The sequence below is a fragment of the Macrobrachium rosenbergii genome, chromosome 16 (assembly GCF_040412425.1).
Source record: "Macrobrachium rosenbergii isolate ZJJX-2024 chromosome 16, ASM4041242v1, whole genome shotgun sequence".
Taxonomy (NCBI): Eukaryota; Metazoa; Arthropoda; class Malacostraca; order Decapoda; family Palaemonidae; genus Macrobrachium; species Macrobrachium rosenbergii.
In genome coordinates, this window is record NC_089756.1 from 47,157,512 (window position 1) to 47,169,585 (window position 12,074).

The 12,074-nt window shown below is 36.3% G+C and overlaps 2 protein-coding genes across 2 annotated transcripts in view; one reads left to right on the forward strand and one right to left on the reverse strand.

Moving 5' to 3' along the window:
• LOC136847412 (uncharacterized) overlaps positions 1-12,074 on the forward strand; it is a 654,742-nt gene that overhangs the window by 7,192 nt on the left and 635,476 nt on the right. The window lies entirely within an intron of this gene.
• LOC136847403 (uncharacterized) lies at positions 1,865-11,134 on the reverse strand. The gene is made up of 2 exons (XM_067119044.1): positions 10,637-11,134; positions 1,865-3,077 (listed from the first exon to the last, which is right to left on the reverse strand). Exons 1-2 carry the CDS (start codon positions 10,643-10,645, stop codon positions 2,457-2,459), a joined length of 630 nt encoding a protein of 209 aa, XP_066975145.1. The 5' UTR covers positions 10,646-11,134; the 3' UTR covers positions 1,865-2,456.

A 12,074-nucleotide genomic window follows, 5' to 3' on the forward strand; every position in this document is an offset into this window, starting at 1 on the left:
ATCTTCTTGCTAGCCTAGCATTGGCATAGAGAGTAGGTGAGCTTCACTTTGTGTGACACATAGATGGGTAGGGATATCTTTCATTTCTTGTTTGTTCCTCAGTTTGCAGTAGAGACCCAGGACCTGTCAGTTGGAGACAAAAAATTTGTGAACTTTTTCAGTCCCTTTCCTTTGTGGCTTTGGGTTAAGACCAAGAAAATTCTATTGTGCCCAGTGAGAATTTTACGTTATTACCTAGACAGAACTTGACATCATAGGCCTGAGTGTTGAGGACTTTTATTTTGCACTGGCAGGCACAAGAGGGAGGAGTCCAAGAACACTGTCAAATTAGCATATGAGTAATTGGTCAATGATGATGGTTCCATATACCCTGAATAATAGCTTGCACTGCTCCATCCTTGGGGTTTAAGAACTTCTTGGTAGACAGATATTGAGAACAAATGTCTGGCACCACCAGACAATATTTACCTCTTTTTTTTTTTTTTTACTGCATGTACATCACTCAAGTCCTTGGGCACCCTCTCCTTAAGACGTGTGGTGGATGCTCAACATATGTTGCTGCCTGAGCTTCATAGGACAGAAAGGCATCTTCACTAAAGGTTCATGGGTGGCATAAGGTTGGTTGAATGAAGGTTGACTGGTGCCTCCTTTTTCCCCTTCTCTTTTCTGTTTAGCAATCCATGGCTATGTATGCACAGACCTGGCCAGTTGTAACTGAGTTTCTCAACAGAGCATCCTATCTCTGACATACAAGTATTGATAGATGTGACTCCCTCCATCATCCTTGAAACAAGGTGGTTGGTATTATTATCCTTGAGTCTAATTATGTTGATAGCTACCTACTGAGCTGGTATTCCTGTTACACACTGGAAACACAGGTTCTTCCAAATTCCCTTAGAGTGAGACGAGAAAGCTATGGCTTAGGGTCCTAAGAACCTCATCATCACATACACCAGGATGTACAGGGGTCATCCATCCCCTGCTCGGTCACATAAATAGGAGTCGGGTATTTTTTGGGTGGGAAGAACAGCACCAGCCATGTTCTTTGGACAGTACCTCCCACTGAAGGACTGAGCCTCTGTATAATTGAGGAAGGTTTGTAGCCTGGTAGGAACAAGTTGTAAAAAAATGTTCATTTTAATTTTTCTTTGATATATAAACATGCAGTCTTATATCATAATCCTCCCACTAAGAAACTTATCATTTGTCCTTGCTGCTGAAGGAAAAACTGATTTTGATTGTCAAGTAAATGGCTGGTACCCTCCCTCCCTCTCTTGCCACTAGTTAAGTACCTTGTTACTAAGCTTCAATGATCAGACTAGCTTTTGTTGAAGCATAGCAATACAAAAGGCTTGAGGTTTGTATACCTAGGAAAAATGCAAATTGTCCTGAATTTGCTATTTCTTTAGTACAGTCCTGACAAACAGGATTTTTTTCTAACCTGTTCCATTCATCTGTCCAGGCTTGGATAGGAAGGGTTAGAGTCAAGAAGGGCATCTGTCTAAAAGATCTTCCAAAACAAATTAGAAACACCTGGGAAAGGTTCATTAAAAGAGCGACCTCGAATAGGGATTAAGCTGAGAATAATTTAGAATTTACTTGGATGCAGTACCGTACATTAATCTCTAATTTATTTTCTTGTGAATTATGGCTTTGGCTATACTTGTATAGTAGTTGCTTATGAATTATTTTTTGCATTCCACTTCTTTTGCTGCTTAAACAAATATAATGAGCACTTTACTTTTGTTGTTTAGCTGAGGAATATTATAAATTTTACATTTGAGCTCCTTTTGCCATGCAAATTAAGACAAAAATTTTACGTCTTGACAGTTCAAGGAGAGTTAGGAGTCAGTGAAACAAATAGTTCAAGTGTAGGACATATTTATTATTCAGTCGAAACTGGCAAAAAACAAGAATACTCTGACATGTATTCAAGTAAGACACAGTGCGTTTGTCTTCCCAGGCTTAAAAACATGAAGTTTCCAAAGCTGGAGCATGATATTGAAGCAATTTCAGGTCCATGTAAGGGATTTTGTTGAGAGGTGATTATTGATGAAGGAAATACTCTTAAAACTGACTCATTGAAAAGCAGTGTATTGGTGGTGTAGACATGTGACATTTTTTTTTCCTTTTAATTTATGAAGAATAGAAGTAGGGTAAGGATTTTATATGCAGCAATGTAGTATAGAGGTAGTTATCTGTACGTTAAAGACTTTGGGTATCATGAATTGGTGCTTATGGTAAGGAGGATGATTTTGTAAAGCACCCAAGAAAAGGGTAATTCGTTAGAATAATGGTTCAAGTGCAGATGTGATTATGTATCATTGTCAGATATGTAGTTTTGAAACGTGGAAAGTCATATAAAGTACGGTACTTGGTAGGATCATTTAAATAACCTTAGAAGCGTATGTAGTTATGCTCTGTTTTGGAGCAAAGGGGAACTTTAAGGGACTCTACTACTGGGAATACTGGGTAGAACGTTGTCGCATCACGGCACCTCGCCTTGCAGCATTCCAGCAGACCAATCCAAATGGCCCAAACCTGCAAGCAGCTGGCCTACGTCCAGAGCGGCGTTCTGGTTTAGCAGGTAAAATCTGGTTTTCTGGAATACCCTCAAGGGAACTCAGTCCAGAGCGACGTTCTGGTTTGGCTGGGAGAATTTGGTTTTCTGGATTAGCAACGAAGGGGCTCAGTCCGTGGAATACGTCTTTGTAAAGATCTACTAAGGACCCAAGACGACTGGGTGGCTGTCGCACTATTTCAAGCATCGATTCTTCTGAATTGGCAAGATCTTCATCTAGATTTCCGTGTTCAAATTGTAAAGCTGCACCTAAGGGGTCTTGTGCTTCCCAAGCAACATCCCTTACATCTTCATCTGCGGACCACCGTTGATGAGTGGAAGGCGTCAGGGGATTTGCTTCCGGCTGCCAGGCATGGGCAACCCAATCTTTGTTGTGAAGGCTTCGTGCTGGTCTCGCCTTGGGAAAAGATGGTAGCCAGGAGTCTTCCTCATTAGCGTGCTGTTCCGCTGCCATGGCTGCTGTTGCTAGTATCACTGCAACCAGGCTATAAGTCATCTGTAATAAGAAGAGTTATTTTTTTATTAGTTTGCTGTTGTCTTTGCCGAGGGGTATACTGCATATTTATATTGTTATATAGTTGTTTGATCATTCATTTTTGCTGAACATTCTCGTCATGTCTACTTGTAATTTAGTATTTAACATTATCTCAGTGGTAAGAACACACTCATACACTTTATATATTACATATATATATGTATATACAGTATATATATATATATATATATACAGTACATATATATATATATACACACACATATACATATATATATATATATATATATATATATATATATATATATATATATATATATATATATATATATATATATATATATATATAGAGAGTGTGTGTGTGTGTGTATGAGAGAGAGAGAGAGAGAGAGAGAGAGAGAGAAATTAGCATTTTCATCAATCAGAGGTCATTGAAGTACTGTAACTCAGGTATTGCAAAAAAATATCTATTTCGATAGGTTACTTCAGTAAACTCTCCATGTAGCGTTGCATACAAATTTGTGTACATTAATTTCCATCCAATCTTTTCAAGGATGAGTGGGCAGGCCCAATAGCGTTTTCGCGGAACGGAATAAAAATATTTCGTCTAATTTAGATGAACTGCATTTGTTAGTGTCATAGATTGTTTGTCGACTCTAGATTGGGATAAACCACCCCATTCGGCGGAATTTGAACCGTGCCTAGGGAGAGGCAGTTTGTTAGGAATAAAAATTCTATATTTGATCACGAGAGGAGAGAGCTGCATTTGGTTGTGTGTGTGTGCCCGTGCACGCATGTGACTGGGAGAGAGAGAGAGAGAGAGAGAGAGAGAGAGAGAGAGAGAGAGAGAGAGAGAGAGAGATGGAATGTATCTGATCATGAGAGAGAGAGAGAAACTAGGCTATATTTGATCGTGGGAGAGACATTATATATATATTTGAGAGAGAGAGAGAGAGATAAACTATAATTGGTAGAGAGAGAGAGAGAGAGAGAGAGAGAGAGAGAGAGATGTACTGTATTTGACCATGAGACAGACAGACAGACAGACAGACAGACAGACAGACAGACAGACAGGCAGACTAATTTAATCTTGAGAGGTAGAAACCAATTTGATTTGAGTGAGAGAAAGATAAAAACAGTGACTAAACGTGATCAGGCACCTGAGACCACCGTCATTGGAGGGGCTCCCAAATTTTCTTAGTCTTCCCGTTCGTTTTTGGGACTATGGTATAGCCTGATCCTAGATTTTTTCTTTTAATCATAGTTCCATATTTTTCTCGTTTGCGAGATTGGGTTGCTTCCGTGGAAAAGTTAACGAATTGGATTTTTTCTCAGTAGGAAATGGTCGCTTTGTGTCGTTCGTTAAAGAACGGCGAAGATTCATTTCTTTGATTCCTGTAGCACCTTTTTTTTTTATCCGAGTATGGGTTTACGCCTGCTTCAATTTATTATTTTTTCCAGGCAACGTCTTTTTCTTTTGATCTTTATAGGTCACTGCCAACACCACCTGCAACGTTCATTTTTTTTTTTATCTTTGGATTTGTACTTTTCTGGAATTTTATTCGTGTTGAAGTAATATTAGTACACATGTAATATTACACATGATGGGGCATTCTTAATCCCTGACGACTTGCAGTTACTGAAATTTTTATCTTTACCTTATTCCTGTTCTCTAGTGCCCTACATGTTTAGTTGTTATTCTGTCCTTATAATTCGTGCACATTTTGCAGCGCCGTAATTACTCGTACCTAGCTTAAGGATGTAATTCAGGAGACAGGCTCTCATGCTTGTGATTCGGGCTGAATCTTTGTCATTGGCAGAGGGCAGGTTGGAGGTTGGTTGAGATGAAGCTCGCTTATGCCAGCATGGACCCTTACCCTAAAGACTGCTCGTAAGTCCTGTATTGTGTAAAAGGGATTAAGAGGTCTGGTGTGAATCAATAATTATACTCTAAGCAACGTAGACGAGGACAGGTATTATGTAGTTTTTAAACAAGGAAAGTAAAACATCAAGTGTTTGGCCTGGCATCAGTCTTGTGTTCCCCATTATGCCCCTGTGAATTATACACCCGCTGGTTAGTTGATTGTGGTGGACCACAGCCTTGTGTGACTTTTTATTATCCAGTTTTGAGAGAGCCTGTGTAAACGAGCACTTAATTATGATTAGCACATGGTCCCTACCGAAGATGGAGACAGCGCGAAATGTTGTAATTGTAGTTTTTGTAGTCGTTATTGTTTATTTACGTGATGTATCAGAGTTTTCTTTCCTCCGTTGCATAGATTTTAATTTATTGCTGAACTTAATTGAGTGTATTGTTAAATTAGCGTGCGTTGTGTATGTGTGAATGTGTACGAACATGTTTTTGACTGAAAGATACATAGCTTCAATTCGGTTCGTGAAAGACAGTTTCGTTTTTATTTTCATTTTACATAGAAAGTACCTTGGAATATGACTGTAGATTTTCTTTTAAGGTTGAACGAAACTGCATATTTCGTCAAGGTAAAAGAAGTGCGTTAAGGTGGATAGTTTTGAAAAACAATTTTCAGACTGAAATGGAAGTAAAATTGTTTTAAAACGTTGCTTTCAGCCATTGGTGCCAAACTGTTTAAGCTCGAATATTAAATGGCAATTAGCGAACGTTTATATCTGCGAAACGTTCAATGCTAAGCAGTCGCAGGCTATCTCTCTGTTGCAGTTCATGAACGACCAGAGCAGATTCTGCTGTTATATTTTATGGATCAACTTGAATCACCACCAAAATTTGTTTTGGTTGGGAAACTTAATAAATAATTTGTGAAAGATAATTTCGTGCAGAAAAACACAATGAATTTTTTTTTTTTTTTTTTTTTTTCTCAGAACTTATTGTTTTTGCTAGATTAAGATGGCCTTGCTCCAGCACGGGCTCATGCTTCTAAGAATAGCCCGTCATGAATAAATTTATTTACAACGAGTAGCACTCAGGTAGACTGAAGAATTATTTTTAGGAGTATGATTAACTGACGATAGATTGCAATAGGCGAGTTTAATCATTGATCACGCAGTCTTACAAAGAGCTGAGAAAAAGATAGTTATTTGATTTACTGTACTGTACATATAACTTCGGGATAAAATAATTTATTTTATTTTCCCTTGCTATTCGCTGTCCACCTTTGACCTACCCTAACTACGTTCACGCGTTTTCAATTTACTTGTTGCTTGTGAGGGTCAGATCTGTGACAGCTCAATTTATTTTGGCGATTTTTTCTTTTTTTTTTCATTTCTCTTCCCCCTTTGTGTTGTTATTTAATAATCCCCATCTTCAATCATTCATTCGTTCTCGCTTGTCAGTTTCTAAATTCTATCCTTTTTTCCACGTAAACTTCTTATACTTTATCCACAAGGTCCTTTGTCTGTGATTTTACGTCGTTATTTTGTTCTTCTTTTGTTCCCGTTAATTGATTCCATTATTCTTGTACTGGACTGGCCTTTTCTCAAATATTATCTCTCTCTCTCTCTCTCTCTCTCTCTCTCTCTCTCTCTCTCTCTCTCTCTCTCTCTCTCTCTCTCTCATGGTGAATAATTTTTCCTTCTGAAGAAAGCAGATATGAGTTGTAATGGTCTTTTACTGTAAAGCGATGTTCTTCATTGGAGGGGTGAGTAGAGCTCTCGGCTAGCACACTGTTGGCCCAGTGTTCGACTCTCCGACCGGCCAATGAAGAATTAGAGGAATTTATTTCTGGTGATAGAAATTAATTTCTCGTCATAATGTGGTTCGGATTCCACAATAAGCTTGTACAGTAGGTCCCGTTGTTAGGTAACCAGTTGGTTCTTAGCCACGTAAAATAAATCTAATCCTTCGGGCCAGCCCTAGGAGAGCTGTTAGTCAGCTCAGTGGCCTGGTTAAACTAAGATATACTTAACTTTTACTGTATAGGGAAAAGTTTGATTGCAGTATGATTTTTAATTAAGGAACATCGGCAAACAAATATTACTTCCGCCGGATGTCTCTCCCCTTGGGACGGGGTGTCGCCAGGTGCTTGAAATAAAATGTAGAACCAAAATGGAAGGGAAAGATTAAAATTGTCAGAGAGAAAAAAGGAGGGCTATTTTTCATAGGGGAAAGAATAAAATATGATTTGAAATGAGAAATTTTTGGTATATGAAAAATTCAACTATGGTTTTTTTTTTGAGTTGAGGCCTCAAATAATCCAGATTCATAAAATGAGATATGTTATTTCTTGATGTTTCATCGTAATGAATACCATATTTGTCGTTTTCTGAGACCACATCTTCCCATTTCTTGTCCGAACTTGACTTTTAATCTTTTTGCTATTATTATTATTATTATTATTATTATTATTATTATTATTATTATTATTATTATTATTATTATTGTTATTCAGGAGATTAGTATCTATTATATTTCCCGCTTTAGCAATTGACATTTTTTTCTATTTGTTTGTTGTATACAGGCTTTTAAACGCGTAGAAAAGTTTAACGATGGCGCAAGTGTAAGGCCGTGCTTGACTTGTATGTCGAGAGTATGTCGAGAATTCTGAAGCTTTTTTCATTTCTTTGGTCAAACTAAATAGGCCACTCGTGCATGAAAACGAGCAAATCCTGCTTAATCTTTGATGGTACCAAACTGATTTCGCACTTTCCCGTCAGGATATGTTCATTATTTGATCATTTTCATGTTTTTGAAATTTGTTTACATATCTAACTTGCCTGTTTTATCTTTTAATAATATATTTATAATAATAAGCCATTAATCTGATTCTTTCATTGTGTAATATTTCTATGTAAGACGATGTTTGAAACCCTAGCATTTCGTATATCCGTATGTTAATAGATAAATAACGTTAAGTGTACCCTAGTTTAACCAGCCCACTGAGCTGATTAACAGCTCTCCTAGGGCTGGCCCGAAGAATTAGATTTATTTTACGTGGCTAAGAACCAACTGGTTACCTAGCAACGGGACCTACAGCTTATTGTGGAATCCGAACCACATTATGACGAGAAATGAATTTCTATCACCAGAAATAAATTCCTCTAATTCTAAATTGGCCGGCCGGAGACGCGAACTCGGGCCTAGCAGCGTGCTAGCCGACAACTCTACCGACTCATCCAACAAGGAAATGAAAAATAACCAGAAAAAAAGTTTCCCCCTTTGATTCATGCATACTGATTGGGAGAGTACTCTCTCTCTCTCTCTCTCTCTCTCTCTCTCTCTCTCTCTCTCTCTCTCTCTCTCTCTCTTGCTGGGTAACTATTTGCCTGCAGCAGTTGCTGCTGTTGATGAATGAATATTGGATTCATGTTTCAATAATGTATTGTGATCTCAAACACGAAAACGTCTTCAATGAGATTCGATTGCTCTATCATCGTGTTTGTGAGTTTGTCTTTCATGTCGATTGGTGGAATTTTTGATCTCTGAAAGGTGGAATTTTTCTCGTTAGTGTGTTTGGTGAATTTTCCTCTTTCGCGTGTTCGTTGGTAGAGGCAGAATTTGAAGTTGCTCATTGTTCTTGAACTTTGTTTACCTAGTTGATAGGTGGAATTTTTGCTTGTTTACAAGTGTTTTTTTTTTCTCTCTCTCTCCTTTTAAGTGCGGTTCTTCCTAGAGACAGCATTTGTAGTCTGTTTTTATGCTCTTTAACATTGTCCTCTCGCTTGTTTAAAAGATTTTTTTTTGTCATTTAAATTTATGTAGTTTGGGAAACAGAATCTCTAGTCTGTTTCAGTGTTGGATATCTTCGTTTCTTCGTAGATGGATGTTTATGAGGATTTTGTGCTTAATTGAAGACGGATGTTGTTTTCGTCCTGCGTTTGACACGAGAGGAAAAAACCCTAATTCTTTAATACTGTTCTTATTTTGCTGTTAGGAATAGCAGTCGTGTAATGCATATTACTACCACATAAAACGTTCAGGAATTAGTTCATTGCTATAATAATAATAATAATAATAATAATAATAATAATAATAATAATAATAATAATAATAATAATAATAATAATAATAATAATAATAATAATAATTTTAATAAATATGAAAACTTTTATTACTGTTGGTGTTATATATTCCCGTGTTCTTATCGTCATTTCCTTTGTAATATTTCTATAACTGTGTTTAAAAGTACTATAATGTATTGGTATGAGGTTTTATATACGTACAGTTCGACACATACACACGCACACACACACACACATGTAATATATACATACATACATATATAAGCAGTTTTAACCACTAGGTACCTAAACCATTACTTAAGCTTAAATCGACAGATGTTGGCATTACTATACTATATATATATATATATATATATATATATATATATATATATATATATATATATATATATATACATATATATATTATATATTAATATATATGCACACACACATATATAAATGAGCAAAGTGAAACAACGTTTTGTCTGGTCATTACTTGGATTAATGACTGTCCAGGAATGCCAGACTCCTTCAACGCATAAACCCCCTAGACGTCCCAGCCGTGTGGTGTGGGGTTAGTAACCTTATCCCATGAATATGTTGAAAGCAGGAGGGTACCACCTTGTGTTACCCTGTCTAAAGGGAAAATGGCGTGTAGTTTTATATATATATATATATATATATATATATATATATATATATATATATAAATATACATATACATACACATATATATATATATATATATATATATATATATATATATATATATATATATATATATATATGTATATATATATATTTGTGTATGTTTGTGCTAGCTTGTCAAAAGTGGTAATTTACATTTAGCAACAGCAACTACAACAACTACACACACACACACACACATATATATATATATATATATATTATATATATATATATATATATATATATATATATATATATATATATATATATATATATCGTGTTAGACTTCAACAAGATAGTATTGTTTAGATTACAGATTCTTTAATATGCAAAGCACAATTTACCATGTATTAGCTTTCGGAGACAGTCTTATTCATCAGGTACCGATGCACTGGAATGCATCGGTACCTAATGAAGAAGATTGAATGTCCTCAGAAGCTAGTACTTGGTAAATTGTACTTTGCAAATTGAAGAATCTGTAATCTAAATCATCCTGTCTTATTGAAGCCTAACACGAATAGTAAGAATATACACACACTGACGTTGCGTGGCTATTTTGGTTTATATATATATATATATATATATATATATATATATATATATATATATATATATATATATATACATATACACTATATATATAAATATATACCTATATAATATATAAATATGTATATATATATATATATATATATATATATATATATATATATATATATATATATCGATGTCGTATGTTGATTTTTATTTGTTTTTATAGTTCTGTATATTGGCGCACATAAATTATTTAAATAATTTTGAAAAATAATTTTTTGGTCTTAGGCTTTCACAAATAATCGGTTAAGAGATGATTGGAACCTTAACACAATTACGTTACATGATTTGACAGGGGTCTGTCATTCGTTAACTTTTTTTTTTTCCTGCAGGTAGACACTCACCTTCATCATATTGTCACTTATAGTTTTCAGCAGTTATAAGATTTATCTCTGTTCCAGTCTGACGGACAACGTTCTACACTTCAGTGTCCTGTTCGGTTCTCGGTCGATTTTCGTTTGCCAGTCCTAATTTTCAAAGTTGAAAATGTTTGTTAATCGTGAAAACGTTTCTCTTCATACACGCACTTCAACTGGTTTCATTAAAGTCCCCGAAAATACACGTCATAAGACCACGGAGAAGACGTTGGTTTTGGAAAGTTTGAAGGCGATGACCTCTGGGAAAGTTGGGAAAAGTCTTTAGTACTCTTGTTTAATGCTTTCTCTGTTCGTTGAACTGGTGGTTCTTTTTCGCAACTGACTGTTATTGCCGTCGGTGCTTCGCTTCAACTCGCCGGGTGAGAACTGGAAGGTAAAACGACTGCAATAACCTCAGGAGCCAACGGCCGAACGGGTAAACACGACTTCGTCGGTGCTAACGGGAGGTCGACCTACCACCACGTGGGTTTGCAAGCTCACCTGCTCTCCTTTATATTCTCTCGAAGGGCCCCTCCCAACGCATGCGGGAGGGAGGGGCGAGGAACATTCCCCCCACCCACCCACGGACACCCACGCCCACGCACACTCGCTGGCACTAGCAGGCATTCACTAACACCCACTCTTCCTCAGGTGGCGTAAACGTCTTGATGGCGAGTCTTACTGTTTGTTATGGTTGACGGACGACTGATTGACTCGTACGTATCTGGCGTTGCAACGGAGAAGAAAATCCTGATTGTTTGCTGTTGGCGTATATATTATCTTGTGTTTTTCTTCGTCTGCCGACATCATTCATGAAGTTCTCTGTATTGAAAAAAAGACATGAAATTCTTCACGACTTTAACTCAGGTTTTTATGGTTTCCACGACTTGCCATTTTTCTTTTGTATTGTTTCAATGAAGGGGGTTGATTTTATATACTGCCGGCCTTCACTATAATAATGTATGGATAAAATTTGTTGATGATTTTTAGAAAAAAAAAACCGTTCTGATTGTTGTATCGATTACGCTATACCCCAATATGCTGGATATAGATTTTGTAAGGCTTAGATTTGCACGGAAATTTATAGCTTTAAAAGAAACGTAAGCAGAACTATGTTTTTTCTGTTCTGTTTTGGTTGGGAAGGGGTCACAGTGTGAAGTAAATGGGCTATTAAGCGTAGAGAATGATTGCATGTGAATTACAGACCCAAGTTAATTGAAGGATCATTATCTTACCACAACTGTTAGAGGAAATAGTTAATTTACGTGTAATTTTCCTGCTTAATTTGGTTTCATTGGTGCATTTTCAGGAATCCAGTGAAAAAAAGGTCAGTCTGCAAACTTTCAACTTGGAATGATCTCCTTGGTGTTGATAGTTTATTTATTTATTTATATTTATTTATTTTTGTTTATTTTTTATTTATTTA